Below are 14,405 nucleotides of genomic sequence, written 5' to 3'. Positions count from 1 at the left end.
GAAGGCTGAGATGATAACTTCTTCAGTCACCTTGGGGATCTTGAGGCGAGCGTAGTTGAAGCGCTGGATGTACTTCTGCAGGGTTTCTCCTGGCTGTTGCTTGATGAGGCGCAGGTCACTCACGGCCGGGGGCCGGTCATGAGTGCCCTGGAAGTTGGCGATGAAGCGGGTGCGCATCTCGCTCCAGGAGGAGATCGTGCCGGGAGCCAGGTTCAGGAGCCAGGTGCGGGCGCCGTCCTTGAGCGCCATGGGGAACCAATTTGACATGACCTTTTCGTCTCCGTTGGTGGCTACGATGCCCAGCTCATAGAGCTGCAGGAACTCCGCGGGGTCCGCTGTGCCATCATAGCGGGGAGGGAGGTCAGGCTTGAACTTACCTGGCCATGTGACGCCGCGCAGCTCGGGGGTGAAGGCGAGGCAGCCCGCCGTGGCCACCGGCGCCCTTTGGTGGTGCTGGACTTGTTCTTGCGGGTCACCACGCGCCGCCACTGGGAGCAGCGCGGGGTTTTGTCATGGAGGCGCTGGGGCGCGATCTTGGCCGCCGGCGCTGGGAGCGCGCAAGCACCTTCCCGGGGACGTGGGATCTCTTGGCAGCTCCCTTCTTGATGCGTAGGCACCGGACATGGAGGGTCCCGCCCTGGGGCTGCGCGCCTTGGGGCCAAGGCACCTTCTTGGGGAGGAGGTGGCGGAGGCACCTCCTGATCCTCGCCCCCTGCACGGGACGGAGGGCGAGGCAGCGAGAGGGACCACAAGGGGGAGCCCCCTGCGGCACTGACGAGCTCGGTGATGCGGGCGAGCCAGTCCTCGTAGAGGTCGTCGACGGGGCGATAGTGCAGGAGCTCCCGCGCCAAGAGCAATGAGGCGTGCACATCCATGGGTGCGCGACGGGCGTGGGACGACAAGCCAGCTGGAGTCAGCGACGGGGTGGCAGTGCGGCCATCCCGCCGCACCGAAGGATGTTGGGACGAGGCCTGCTGCTCGTTCCCCGCCGGGCCGGTGGCGGCGTTGGCGGCGGGCGACAGGGAACGACGTGGGGGGCCGCCGACGGGCGCCGGCTTGGCCCCTTGCGAGGGTCTTGAGCTCGCACTGATGAAGATGGGCCGCGCTGGGCCCCCACTTGAGCCACGCCGCAGGCCGCAGGCAGGCAAGTCTAGGGACCCCCGTTTTCAGAACGCCGACACCCCCATCTCTGGCGCATGTGATGCTGGAGGAGGATGTCGGGGATGTCATGTGTGGTTCAATAAGAGGTCAGGTAACGGCAAGGCAGATGGATCAGGGTATCATAGTTCGCACCGGTGGCCACTACAGGACTCTAGGTCGGCAAGAACACAATCTGCAATGTGGAGAGATGCATAAATAGAGGGAAGAAGAGAAGAACTGGGAGGACCGTGATGGAGATATATTGATTGGGGGTGATAAAGGGAACCATGGGTGGAAGGTGGAGAAATGCATGAAAGACAAACGGACGGAATAGATGAGGAGCCGATTCTTTGTTGTTTCGTGAGGTATGGGGAAATTGATTGGATTTCCACCGCAGCTATAGGCAAGGGGAATTTTAGTGTGTGTGTGTGTGGGGTGGGGGGGGGAGGGAGGGCGGGAGGGGCAGATTAGAGAGAGGGGGTCGATTGGTTGTTGCTTAAAAACTGACGCTGACATCAGGGGTGGACCTAGGATTGGGCTAATCCCTAGGCCCTAGGCTAGCTAGATGGCATCATACTGACGTGAACAACGAGTATGTGCAAAGAGAATTGTTAATAGTGGGGCTCAACTTGTTTTTATCAACTCCTTATGAGTATATATAGGATTTTTAACCTATGATTAACGAAAGGAGGCCTAAAGAAAAAAAAACTGCTGGGCTTCAATCTCACTGGCAGCCTCACTTTTCTCCTCTCCAGTGCCCCTTTGGGCCAACCTGCAGTTAGAGTCCACCACACCCCACCCACGCACGAGCAAGCGAGATGACGTCCAGCCACCGCCGCCTCCGCCCCCGCCCGACGTCGGCGCCGCCGCTGGAGGACGACGACCTGCTCGACGAGGTCCTCCTCCGCCTCTCCCCGGATCCGTCCTCCCTCCCGCGCGCCTCGGCCGTCTGCGCCCGCTGGCGCCGCCTCGTCTCCGACCCCGGCTTCGTCGGCCGCTTCCGCCTCCGCCACCGCCGCAGCCCTCCCATCCTCGGCTGCTTCATCAGGGACAAGCAGAGCCCGATCGTCTCCTTCGTGCCCACCATGGAGGCCCCCAATCGTGTCCCCGCCGAGCGCTTCTCCTTGCAGCTCGGCGGCCGCGGCCCCATCACTTTCCTCGACTGCCGCCACGGCCTCCTGCTCATGTTCCTCCCGTGTTGGATCAAGGTCCTGGTGTGGGACCCCGTCACCGGAGACCAGCACCGCCTCGACATTCCCCCGGGGTTCGACACGAAGCAGGGGATCGGCGGGGCGGTGCTTCGCGCCGCCGGGGCCATCAGCCACTTCCAGGTGGTCTTGTTGGGCAGAGACAAACAAGTGATCACCGCCTGCGTTTACTCGTCCGAGGCGGGCGTATGGGGCGGTCTCATCTCGACTCCGCTTCCAAATGAGGTGCCAGTGGACTTCGATTTTAGGGGGGTGCCTGTGCTGATTGGGGATTCCCTTCACTGTTTGATTACGGGTAGCTGTTCTGGAATCCTTGAGTTTGATTTGAATATGGGGATCCTGACCGTGATACCAGGGCCTGTGGATATTTTGGATGCGGGTAGTTGCCAATCCACGGTTATGCGGGCAGAGGATGGTGGGCTTGGTGTTCTATTCAAGTCAGACTGCAATGTCCAATTATGGAGGAGGAAGATTGTTTGTGATGGCGAGGTCTCATGGGTGCTGGGAAGAACTTTTGAGCTAGATACGCTACTTTCCCTGAATTCAGAGGAGAAAAGGTACACGGTGATGCTAGGCTTGGCTGAGTACAATAATACGGTGGTGGTGCAGACGGTTGCCGGCCACTTCATGGTCCAGCTCGAGTCATTGCAGTTCAAGAAGATGTCCGAAACCATCAGTTCGCATTTCCATCAACCATTTGAAAGTGTCTATACTGGAGGTAACAGAATGCCTTTACAATGCGAGTATAACAAAATCAGCTTGCTTTCGATAATTAGTCGATGAAATGCTGTTCACATCCGTTAGGTTTAAGCTAACAATTTTTAAGTTATGCCATATCACTAATTTATTTCGCTGCTTGATGATTTCTGCTATATATTGCAATTTTGCACTGTGGTGTCCTGTCCCAATGCGTGTATAATGGTGTTAATGTCGTTGTTATGATCTGGAAATATATTTGCTTGTGGTATCTAGTTTAGTTTATGTCACCAATTCTGCTTGTGCAACCAAGTTTGCCAAATGCTTTGCATAATAATTGGACTGAATTTCATTGTTACTTGCCTATTGACAATTTGACATACTCCCTCCATTCCAGTGAATAAGGCGCATGTATTTCAAAATGAAACTTTGGCCATCAATTTAACCAACCAAATGTAGGTTATTGTGACAAAAGTTATACCGTTCAATTCGTTTTCAAAAAAAGTTTTCAGTTGTATAATTTTGAAGTAACATAGCATATATTTTGTGGCTAAATTAATGGTCAAAGTTGAATTTTGAAATGTGTGCGTGCCCTGTTTATTGGAATGGAGGGAGCATGTAAGAAGTGTATAATGGTAGTGCTAGTTCATATCTCCAGTACACTTTTGACTCAAAATTAGAACTTAACAGTTGGAAGTTGAAGATGGCTGCATGAAAAACTAGCTTGAACCAACTAGAATGTCAAATAGATTAGCTTAATACGTGCAATTGGAAGCTTAAAGCGACTTATGCTTCTACCATTCAACATTTTTATCTGTGCTAAAAACCTGTAAATCTGTAACAATGACTTGGTTAGAAAATTGCAAATGAATTGCTTATTTTATCATTTCTAGGAGACTCCTGCTGTAACAATGACTAGGTTTAAAATCTATAAAACAATTTCTTGTTTTATCACTTATAGGAGCTGCGAGTGGCCACCCTTTTAAATAAACTGAGCTTATTTCATCTTTTCAGGCTTAATTTATTTTAAGACAGACTAAATCTGAATAGGCACAATTACTTATGTTGCTAGGATTTGTCAATGCTGTATCAAAGCTTACTTGTTTTTTCTTCTAAAATTGCACCTTTGTGTTCATCTAAATATTTCCTTGATGCCTTCCCGTATTTAGTTGGTTTTCCATTGGAATATCATTGGTTGTTTGACTTCTTATGCTTGTAGAAACAAGCATTGGTGGTGGAGGGCACAATGGAGTTGAACTTTTGCACAACATTTAAGATGACTGTCTGGTTCAGTATGTTATTATGATGTATTGGTTGAGTAGGTAAGCTTGTCTTCTTCATGTAAGTTGAGGTATATCTGAAATGTTCTTTTTGAATAAACATAAGCTTGCCTTCTGTATGTAAGCGAGGACTCAAGATACTCTCCATGAACCTTAGCGCAGCTCCCACCAACCTGGCCGCTTCCCACCAGTCTTTATTGGCGTGTTGGATCTTTCCTCCAGGCCTCGCTTCCTCATCCCTTCCTCAGCCGCTTTCTGTTCCCTTCATCACTCCTTCACCCAGCTACTTCTCTTCTATTTGCACATCTTTTCTCCCCCTCTCTACTGTTTGGATCATGCCAAAAATTTGAGATTGTATAACTCTAATCGCTTCTCCATGAATGAAATGGCAAATTGGTTTTACTAATGACATTGGTCGCTCCACAGGTGTCTAGAATTGTATCCTGGTTGCTGAGACGCAGGACTTGGATTCTGTGCGTAGTATGTAGGTTCTTCCATTTTGTATGCTTCATGTGGAGATTGACCCTCTATGTTGCAAACATCTGCTCTCAGGTTTGCCTGTCAATGCGTAGTGCTTGTGAAGCTTTTTGTTTCGAACCTGAGGATGTGTTCAGGTCTGGTAGTTCTAGTTTCCGTCATGTTTGTTGCTGGTCTGGCGCATGTGCCTACTCCCGTGTGCTGTTTAAAGTATACTTTGTTACCTGGTTTTGTTTTCAGCAGCGGAAATGGGGCCTGGTCGAGAGTCTTTTTCCTCTAAAAAATCTGGTCTCAGGTGTCTAGAATTGCATTGGTATTACCTATTTGCGTTCTCTGTTTTTATTACTCTAGAAGCTGAAAGTATGTCACCGCACTGCATATTACATATTTGCGTTTGCTGTTTCTGTTACTGTTTTCTCCCAAATATTGCTGGTTTGGAGTTTTCAGCACAATTTCCAGTGGTGAAACTAATGTTTACTACAGTATTTGAATCATACACAAATTATGAGACTGTATAACTCCAACGGGATTCGCATGATTTCTCCACAGGTATCTAGAACTGCGTTCTGGTTGCTGAGATGCAGAAATGGGATTGTATGCTGCAGGTTCTTCCATTTTGTGGGCTTCACATGTCGACCGACTCTCTGTAGCACACACTCGTCAAGTGTGGAGAGTAACTGCAGGAATTAATCGTTTAATTTGATAACTACCCGCTGTTATTATCTAATCGAAACTTCTTCCCGCACGATACTTGTGCACCTGCCGACAGGTGCACGATGTGCAAATCCAGCGGAAGGAAACCCAGTCAAAATCCCGACAGGTGCACATTTTGCGGGCACTTGCGTTCATTCCACATATTCCATGCAAAGTACATTTGCTTAATTGCTGGGCGTCTTGAGCCCACCAATCTTGTGCTGTGAGGAACTGCGAGTTGTTTAAGCTTGTGGCAGCATTTCGACTGGGTTGATGAGTGTGGTGCAACTTAAAACGGACTTCAACAGTGAAAGGGCAATGGCAGAACAGGTGAAGCCGCCGTTCATCATGACCACAGCCTCTCGCTTGCAACCGATCAGTGGTGGGAAGCCGGTTTTACGCCAATAGCCAGGTGAAGAAATTCACTTCTCCTTCAGATTTGATGTGCCAAATTTTATTCAGGGTGGGCCGGTTGATGGAGCCCAAGAACTGCAGATTGTAGGCCGAGGAGGCAGAGTAGGTATTGGAAGTGGATGCCTTCCAACAAATTGTATCAAAGCTCCTCGGAGAGGTTGACAAGTTGAATTTGTTGCCAAAGGGACCAGAAACAATGCAGATCTTCAGTTGTTGTCAATCCATGAAGGCCTCTCATCCAGTTGCTGCCATTGGATAGTGCAGTTTCTACCGAGGCGTTCTTCCTTTATGCTAGTTTGTACAGGTTGGGGGCCAAGTTCTTTGGGGCTGCTCCGTTTAGCCAGCTGGAGGACCAACATTTTGTTGATCCTCCGTTACCAAGAGTGATTTCAGTTGCAGCGTTGAACAAGGCCGTGTCCGCGGGAGAGCAAGGCAATTTGGTCCCAGTCCAAGGCCGCGAGGGGGAGGTCAAGGAGTTCCAGAGCCATCGCAGCCTAAGGGAGCGGCTGAACAATTCAAGGTTCTTGATACCTAAGCCCCCAAGTCTTTTTGGTGAACACACTTGCTTCCAATTCACTGCACAATGGATACCCGTGGCTTCTTCCTCACCACGCCAAAGAAAACCTCTCTAGAGCTTGTCAATTCGTTTGATCAACCATTGTGAGGTAGTAGGTGGTGATGGAGGGTCTTTCTGTGTTTATACTCGGCTTGCACTAGTAGAAGCCGAGTAATTCGGAGACTCGGCTTCTACCAGTGCAAGCCGAGCATAAACACAGAAAGACAACACGAAGAAAGGCGCTTGGCTGTCCGGCGGGCGCATACGTGGCCTGGTGATCCAAGTGGGATATAATCTTGAGACCAATTTAGTGGCACCACAATTCTTGAGTACGATATAATGGCCATGTGTAAAGTTTGGGGTGATTCTTGGTCAAGAAGATGAAAAGGAAAGGGGCTTTGCTGTAACAGCCCTCTCTGGCGAGCCCCGCGTTGCCTAGCCCGGCTTTTTCGGAAGGGGTCACTCCTTGTGAGTTTTACTCCTTGCTTGTGCTTGAGAAGGTCATAGGGTCATTTCAAACCAAAAGAGAGATCCTAGCATGAGTTGGACCAGCGGCACCAGAAGGGGGTATGTTCGCACCAGAAGCCCTAGATCTTCCAGCAGGATCGATGTCCGAATTGACTAATTTCAGTCCCGCCTATTTATTCCACAGGAGTGCATTACTATGTTTGTGCTTAGCAAATGTGATACCAAGCCATCCGCAAATTTTCTCCACCGTCTCCAGCAACAGGCAACCCCCGATAGCCGCCCCAAGAATTGCATGACATGGACGATAACGATAAACAAAACCTCAAGTAAATGTAGACAATGGCAAGATGGGTCGCCTAGGAGATAACTCCTTGTCGGTGACAAAGTGACCAACATATGATATATAGCAGCAGTTCAGTGCAAAAAAGAAAAAAACACGAGGTATCTCATCTTTCATACATAGTGTTTGCAGCGACGTCCTATACCTGGGTGGAAAAGTTAACGATCAACGGGGTTCAGTACCTAATGTAGGATATAGAGCGCAGACGCGACAGTAGTTAGTCAGACAGAGACGGTAGAATCTACAATTGCCAGCTGGTACGTAAGCGCAGACCAGCTCGTGTGGCGTGGCAGGTCCGGCGGGGTTCCTTCACAGCTGGGGAGGGGGAGGGGGGTACGCTGGAGGTGCCGAGGCGTGCTGGGGCGGTTGCGGCTTGATGCCCCGGGTGCGCATGTACTCCAGGAACTGCCCAGGCAGCTCCTCCAGCAGACTCTGGACAACAGTGACCTGCCCACCTGCTGATAAAACCGGCGTCGATCGATCAGTCACGCTTGTTCGGCGGTGGTACTATAAGCAAAGAGCTGGAGTAAGTTGATGGTGACAGAATTCGAAACTGATGCTGACCTTGGACTTCCCTCATGGGGACGAACTGGACGATGTCACGCGTCGCCACCCTGCCTGTCGAGCTTTGAAGCCGCTTACCCAAGTCCGCATCCAGAGTCTGACAAAAGCCAAGGAGAATTGCCAGATAAAATATTACTGCTACAAGAAAATTGTTCAGGGGGTGAAAGATTTAAAATGTATTCAGTAAATGACTTACCCTCATTTGAGTGAAATCAGCACCCCCGACTCCCACGATGAGAATTGATAACGGCAAATCTGATGCCCTTACAATAGAATCTTTTGTTTCTTGCTCGTCGGTGATAACTCCATCCTGCATATATACAGTGCTCGGGTGAGTTTTGTGAACAGAGGTCACATGAGGATATTAATGAGTACATACCGTGATAATGAGCAGGACAAAATATCTGTTGTTCCCGTATTGCGCAGAATGGCTGGCAATTTCTGCAGCTTTGTTGATCACGGGCCCAAACAAGGTTGGCCCTGACAGAGAAACACTGTACAGAGTAGAAGAGTATGCTGACATGATGCCTTCAAATCCAACAACCTGTGATAGGAACAGAAAATCCGTAAACGTCAACGGCGGTCTAACTGAGAAATCTAGGTGCCCTCAGCTGGTAAATACAAAAGATTCGAAAAACTGATCTAAGCAATATAAATACCATCAGCTATTCTACAGGTTGCTCTTATTTTCTGGCAACATTCAGCAATATTTCAGGAACAATTACCACACATCATTTGTCGCACCATATTTGCCATACCAATAGGTGACATTTGTGACTATTAAACGAGACGTTAAGAGTACATATATACAAGTAATTAAGGAGGATGAGACAGGGCAAGTATGATAAGACCATATCAGTATTTTGTAATTAATGAGATTTATGAGTCCAACAGGAACCTAATTTCTTAGTAATCGATATCTGCACACTAACATTTGTAAGGAAGAGAAAAACAGGATATGCGGCTGAACACAATTGGGTTTGCAGCATTACATTCTCATGTGTGAAGCATTAGTTGTTCAATTAATACTACTGTAAAAGCAAAACAAGGAAACAGAAAAGACTAGTAGCTCCAAAAATCATTGGTTCACAAATATCCAAAAGTTGGTTTATAGGGGAATGTTTCTTTTCAGTATCGTCCATTGTCAAAAACTAATTAAAACTAAATTGGCAGTAGCTCTCCAGGCATGAAACTCACCTCACAGTCATTGGTACTTGCATTCAAGTTGAAGCAGTGGGATACAGATCCCTGTGGCATCCTTGCACCAAAACCCCATGCAGGGAATCGTCTATCTTTGTCATAAAACTGCAGAACTTCGCTGACACCTAGAATTGCCTGGTACATCAAATGGTTCAATAAGAAGGCTTTCAGTTTAAATAATATCTTAGAAATGTCAGAAAATTCCAAACCTGCTGGTATGAGTTTAGTCTGCCAGAGGGGTCAATGTAGTGCAAAGATTGGGGTGTACGAGGGTCGCCATTTGATGCTGGAAACAAATGGAATAACCACACATAAGCCACAGATGATTGACGAGCTATAGAAATCATTTAAGCTCCCAACTAGAACTAACCAGTAAAATCTACAGCCACCATAAAATTGAGCTCAAACCCGCTGGAAATATAGTCCAAGAAAGTATGTTGAACTTTTTCCTGGAATGTATCCAAGAACAACTGCCCTTTCAACTGAACACAGATTGGTTACATCGAGAGGTTAGATGGAGTAATATTTTGTTAAGTAGATTGTGTCATATAGTTGAAATCAAACCTTCTTTTGTCCCTTACGGCTGTAAAAATTTGCTCCAGCCTTTGACTTATATAGATTTTCAAGCTGAGCGATAGTTGTCTGGAGAGCCCTATTTGTCAGAAAAGTAACAAAAGCAATTAAACTTCGTATCACTGGAAAAGGATGCCAAAATACTTCCTCACCCAACCTACCCCATAAGTTCATGGTTGCCACTGGCATCAAAATCAAAACACTCAAGTAGCAGTGGGTCATCCTGAAATAAAGTCACATATTAGATAAAATATATATATTAGATTAACCTTGAATTACACACTTGCTAAACAAGGCCAACAGAAATTTTCATATACTAGAAAAATGTACTTGCCCTGCTACTGTATTGTTGTGATGTCAGTGTTATAGGCCTCCAAACAGGGTTTAAGTTGTTATTGATCACTTCTGTTTTACATATAGGAATGGCAACAGCACTTTCTGACAGTCTTGATACTCTCAAGAAGGGATCCTGCACAATAAAAACCATTTATTTAGAACTGCAAGTAATTTGCCACCTTACGACTACCAAGGAAGTTATGCATACACTTTTGGAGAAGGTGTCCTTGTTATCAAGGTTCAGGCAGTGGAATGTCATCTCAACTGCCATCCTTGATGAAGCAGTTTCTTCAGCGTGTACTGTCATTGTGCCCTGAAGGGCATGTCCAGAACCATTTCGGAGGTTCAAAGTCAGGCTATGGTTGAACTTTGTGACTATCTGTGGAAAGAGCAAAGGGGTGCAAAGTAAATATCAGGAGTGCGTTTGTGTTTCTCTCTTCTTCATTTACATTTATTTAGAGAAATTATACGCTGCAGCTGGATTATGCACTGTATCATATAACTGATTTTGCACAACCTCGGATAAATTGCAGAATGCTTCCCCTAGAAAATCTTGCTGAGCCAAGTTCAGCATCTGCATAATATAAATGATTCAGGCTTCAATAGTTGCATAAAGTAATAGACTAGAAAATTTAAGCAGGCTATAATGTTGCTGTCTTGTGTGAGTCATTGAATATAACAGATAGCCTACAGAAAACGTACAATTATTTTTTCTCCGCAATGAAACAATTAAGACAACTCTATTTGGGTGAAGGAAAAACATGAATTAAGGGCACAGAATATACCTTCACTGGTGTGTTATGGTACTTTGTGTCAATGTCATATATCCTGAATCTATCATGAGCCCCAAAAAAAGTAGCAGTAAGTATGTGCTTTCTACAAGTAATCAGTATGTATATAGTTTTATAAACTTTACACAAGGGGTTGCACAATCTCAAATTGGTAATTAATCATAGTTTTTGTGATCCACAATGGTTTCAGTGAATTCAATATCACTTCAGTACGGCCAATCTCTTCTAGCCTTCCATCCATTTTTGTGTAAACCACCAACATAGGATCACTCTGCACCAAGCAGATGACAGTTATAACTGAGGAGGATACATACACATACACAAGGAAAGCAACCAAGCAAGCACCATAATTTTCTGTTGCACACTTTGCTGTAAAAGGATTGGTACACTACAATGAAAACTTTGACAGTAGGATGCATATACTTAAACACAATGATTGAATATGAATTGATTGGCAATGCAATGATCTTCGATGTACAAACAGATATCAAAATCAAACTGAAAAATAGAGCAACCTATCATGAAAATCAGGCATGCCGCTTTTGGGGATAGCGATTTCAAGTTTCAACTATTAAAAATGTAAGCCATCTTGTTCTTAGCTAAAACTGAATATTAGCATGCATTGTTGTTCTTTACATCAAACTTGTAGGGCTAAATAAAAAAATATTTCTGTTTTTTCAGCGCTAGAAAGGGTGAAAATGGAACAATAAGAGGGTAAACAAATGACATGTGGATACAGAAACACGAATCTGCACTGATTCATACATAATCGTATAGTTTTGTTTGCTTTAAACTTGTTATTTTAGCAAAAGGCCAAAGGATATTGAACATTTGGCAGCATCTACTTCAGTTCCAACAGATTTTAATTTCACTTTTCAAGTTATGGTACAGTAAGATGCACTACCAGAAAGGGAATAGAGATATAGATATTGAAATGCTTGGAAGAACTGGATGGTAGTTTTTACCTTAGAAAGCGCATCCATATCTCTCAACTTGGAAGCTGAAAAAGATAGCTGTAATGCAAGAAGATGGTGACATGTCAATCAAGGCAGATCATATTGACGTCTAGTTCAAATTTGAACTAAAACCACGACGAGTAATTTGGAACGGAGGGAGTATCAGCTAGTTGAGAACATATTAGCATGCAACACCACCATACGCTGAACTGGTTCAAAATTATCTCTGACTGGAACAGATCCGAGCATATGGATTATCCTTGAACATGCATGGAAACCACCATAATAAACACTCTAACAGATGAAAACTCTAAAATATGAAAGAAGTGACCACACAGTTCTTCACACTGAAAGCTCTATAATAAAACATGACACCGAAAACGTAATATTATATTGTTCGAATGACTTTCCTTAGTAAAAATCTGAATAAGAACCTTTTATAATTGAAAAGGATTGAGTAAATCATAAATAAAATAGAAATATTATTAATTAATTGGTAACGTAAAGGACGTAAAGTTCGTAATCCAGTGTATGCAAGTTAGTGCTCCATCGTCTGCACAACATTGTTCCATTTGTAAAGCAGGCGATTGATGTCCGCCACCACCCACTCCGGCCTAAAATATATTTGACCATTCCTGACCCACTTCCAGAAAATGATCCAGGCGTCAAAATTTTAATCAAAACTAAAACAATGTTTTCCAGAGACCGGTCCATCAAATTTCTATGCGACCACCAATGGAGGAACCGCATGCAGAAACTGAAAATATTACGCAGTTAGGATCTTATTCCTGCACAAGCAGATCACCGAGAAATTGCATGCCATTCTGTAAAATAAAAAGTTAACGAATATATCCGCACGCATGCAGATGACGCCCAAAAACAAAACTTAGGAAACATACAGAATTGAGGTGCGCTAGCGCCGCATATCCGATTTGGCTCCGACAGAGACTAATTTCCCAGCTACTTAGATGAGAACTCATAAAAGTAGGATTTCGCTACAACTCGAACGTTTTTTTTTATAGCAGATTATGTTGTCGCCAGGATGGGAATTTGCTTAAAAATCTGACGTCGGATTTTTAACATTCCCGTAAACGAGCCATAGAGTAAAATCCCCCCTAAATTGCGCGCATTAAAAAATTGGCGCAAAGCGAGCCACACTTGCATATAAAAAGTGGGATCTAAGCCAGAATCGAAGCGATGTATAATTGCAATTTGCAATGCCGGCAGGTTTGGTAACATCTGCCTGGCCGTTGTGACAGCGGAGCACATTTACCAATAAACAAATGAACGGCACCCGAACTCCACCTCGCTTGACAGCGAAGGCCCACCAAATCCCCGTCGCCAGCGGTTCCCTCCCGACGACCCCCAAATTCCCTCCTCGCCCCCCAAAAAAACCCGCCTCAATCGCGACCACGAATCCGTCCGTGAAGCACGACCATTCTGGGAAAATTCTCCATGACTAGCGAGCGAGCGAGCGAGCGCTGGTGGACTGGACTGGACACTAGCTAGGGTTTCGCGTGGAGGAGGAGGGGAGTGAGCGAGCATCACCTCGAGGGGGGTGTAGAGGCCGCGCAGCCCGTGGCCCTGGAGGAAGTGGTCGAGCGCCTCGTTGGGCCCGCCCTGGCCCTGCCCCGCCGCCGCCCCGCTCGCGCCCCCGCCGACGGCCTCCGTGCCGCCGCGCACGTCGCCGGAGAAGCAGCCCCCCATCCCCGATCCCGACTCCGGAGCGAGCGAGCCTGCCCTCTAGTTTGAATACGAGTTTACTTGCTGAGAGAGAGAGAGGGAGTTGAGAGGCAGAAATCCCCTGCTTGCGGGGTTGTAGGCCGCGTTACCTTTTCTTTCCTTTTTTTTTCGAGAAGAAGCCGCGTTGTTTATATGCCTGCAAAAAGGAAGGAGCCACGGAGTGCGGAGCGCGCGATGTGGCAGAGGCCCACGCGTCAGATGGGCTTGGCGTGAGTTTCCTGGGCTTTTCTCAGAAGGAAACGGCCCCTGTTATTCGGTTACCGATACCAGTATTTTTCACGCGGATGCATGCATGCATAGTGCTCGTACACGGTTTCCTCCTCCTTCCGGGAAAAAGACTGAGAACCAAATCTGAGATCGCCGCGGTATTTCCTCACACGCCGTTCTCTAGCCGTGTGCTATGATTATCATTATTTTCACGAATAACTAGAGAGAGAGAAAGAGAGAGCTTATCGATGGATCAACGGGAAATTCACATGGGCACACATGTGTGTGTGGGAGCAAGCGCCTGCTCGGTACTTCCGGGAGCATTTGTTCACGTGATTCTTCGTGCACTCGTTTGTACCCGAAAAACGCCTAAAAATCACTTGTAGATTTTTTTACCGGAAGGACAAACTATGCAAGGTTGGCGCCACTGAAGACCACCGAACAAACCACCTGTTGCGTATCATCGTTGCCACCAGGCGTCCGCCGCCATAGCTTCGACTTCACCGCAACAAAACAATCTGCGCTAATAGCTAAAGTTGGGATTTCCACACACACTGCTGCTATTGATAGAGAACAGGTTACAAAGTACATATAGTGAGGAGCTGAACTGCTAGCGCAGATGTAGGCACGCAGGCCACAGCTAGAGGAGCGGATCGTGATCCGTCTGAGCAGCGGGTGGTTACAACAGAACCGGCACGCAGGCCGTATACAATACATGTATGAGTACAAATATACAACACTTGTTAACAGCACCCCGCAGTCG

General features: G+C 46.6%; 2 protein-coding genes across 7 annotated transcripts; one reads left to right on the top strand and one right to left on the bottom strand.

Annotated features, from left to right (window-relative positions):
• Positions 1-1,860: 1,860 nt before the first annotated feature.
• LOC125515991 (uncharacterized) lies at positions 1,861-7,145 on the top strand. 4 transcript variants are annotated; one of them, XM_048681471.2, is made up of 3 exons: positions 1,861-3,066; positions 4,264-4,366; positions 5,351-7,145. In XM_048681471.2, exons 1-2 carry the CDS (start codon positions 1,959-1,961, stop codon positions 4,317-4,319), a joined length of 1,164 nt encoding a protein of 387 aa, XP_048537428.2. In that variant the 5' UTR covers positions 1,861-1,958; the 3' UTR covers positions 4,320-4,366; positions 5,351-7,145. The 4 variants fall into 4 exon arrangements, with proteins under 4 accessions (XP_048537428.2, XP_048537429.2, XP_048537431.2 ...); XM_048681472.2 differs by lacking the exon at positions 5,351-7,145 and adding an exon at positions 4,751-5,342; XM_048681474.2 differs by lacking the exon at positions 5,351-7,145 and adding an exon at positions 4,450-4,730.
• A 137-nt stretch (positions 7,146-7,282) lies between these two features.
• Positions 7,283-13,506, bottom strand: LOC125514250 (protein BONZAI 3). 3 transcript variants are annotated; one of them, XM_048679544.2, is made up of 16 exons: positions 13,241-13,506; positions 11,702-11,749; positions 10,862-11,007; positions 10,731-10,779; positions 10,463-10,519; positions 10,154-10,324; positions 9,944-10,078; positions 9,771-9,832; positions 9,601-9,688; positions 9,407-9,518; positions 9,246-9,322; positions 9,034-9,171; positions 8,216-8,380; positions 8,033-8,146; positions 7,837-7,933; positions 7,283-7,727 (listed from the first exon to the last, which is right to left on the bottom strand). In XM_048679544.2, the coding sequence occupies exons 1-16, from the start codon at positions 13,397-13,399 to the stop codon at positions 7,582-7,584; spliced, it is 1,764 nt and encodes a 587-aa protein (XP_048535501.2). In that variant the 5' UTR covers positions 13,400-13,506; the 3' UTR covers positions 7,283-7,581. The 3 variants fall into 3 exon arrangements, with proteins under 3 accessions (XP_048535501.2, XP_048535500.2, XP_048535502.2); XM_048679543.2 differs by having other exon boundaries at positions 7,283-7,730; positions 13,241-13,505; XM_048679545.2 differs by lacking the exon at positions 10,862-11,007 and having other exon boundaries at positions 7,283-7,730; positions 13,241-13,379.
• Between the last annotated feature and the right edge of the window lie 899 nt (positions 13,507-14,405).

This window comes from Triticum urartu, chromosome 6A (assembly GCF_056163025.1).
Source record: "Triticum urartu cultivar PI428250 chromosome 6A, HENAU_Tu73, whole genome shotgun sequence".
Lineage (NCBI taxonomy): Eukaryota > Viridiplantae > Streptophyta > Magnoliopsida > Poales > Poaceae > Triticum > Triticum urartu.
Note: the sequence above shows the minus strand (reverse complement) of the source record. Positions and strands in the feature narration are given on the sequence as shown.

Coding starts and splice junctions, on each gene's coding strand:
- LOC125515991 (XM_048681471.2), top strand. CDS start 1,959: ATGACGTCCAGCCACCGCCGCCTCCGCCCCCGCCCGACGTCGGCGCCG. Junction 3,067..4,263: donor TGAAAGTGTCTATACTGGAG/GTAACAGAATGC, acceptor TTATGCTTGTAG/AAACAAGCATTGGTGGTGGA.
- LOC125514250 (XM_048679543.2), bottom strand. CDS start 13,399: ATGGGGGGCTGCTTCTCCGGCGACGTGCGCGGCGGCACGGAGGCCGTC. Junction 10,079..10,153: donor AGGACACCTTCTCCAAAAGT/GTATGCATAACT, acceptor TTTATTGTGCAG/GATCCCTTCTTGAGAGTATC. Junction 7,934..8,032: donor CTGATTTCACTCAAATGAGG/GTAAGTCATTTA, acceptor GGCTTTTGTCAG/ACTCTGGATGCGGACTTGGG.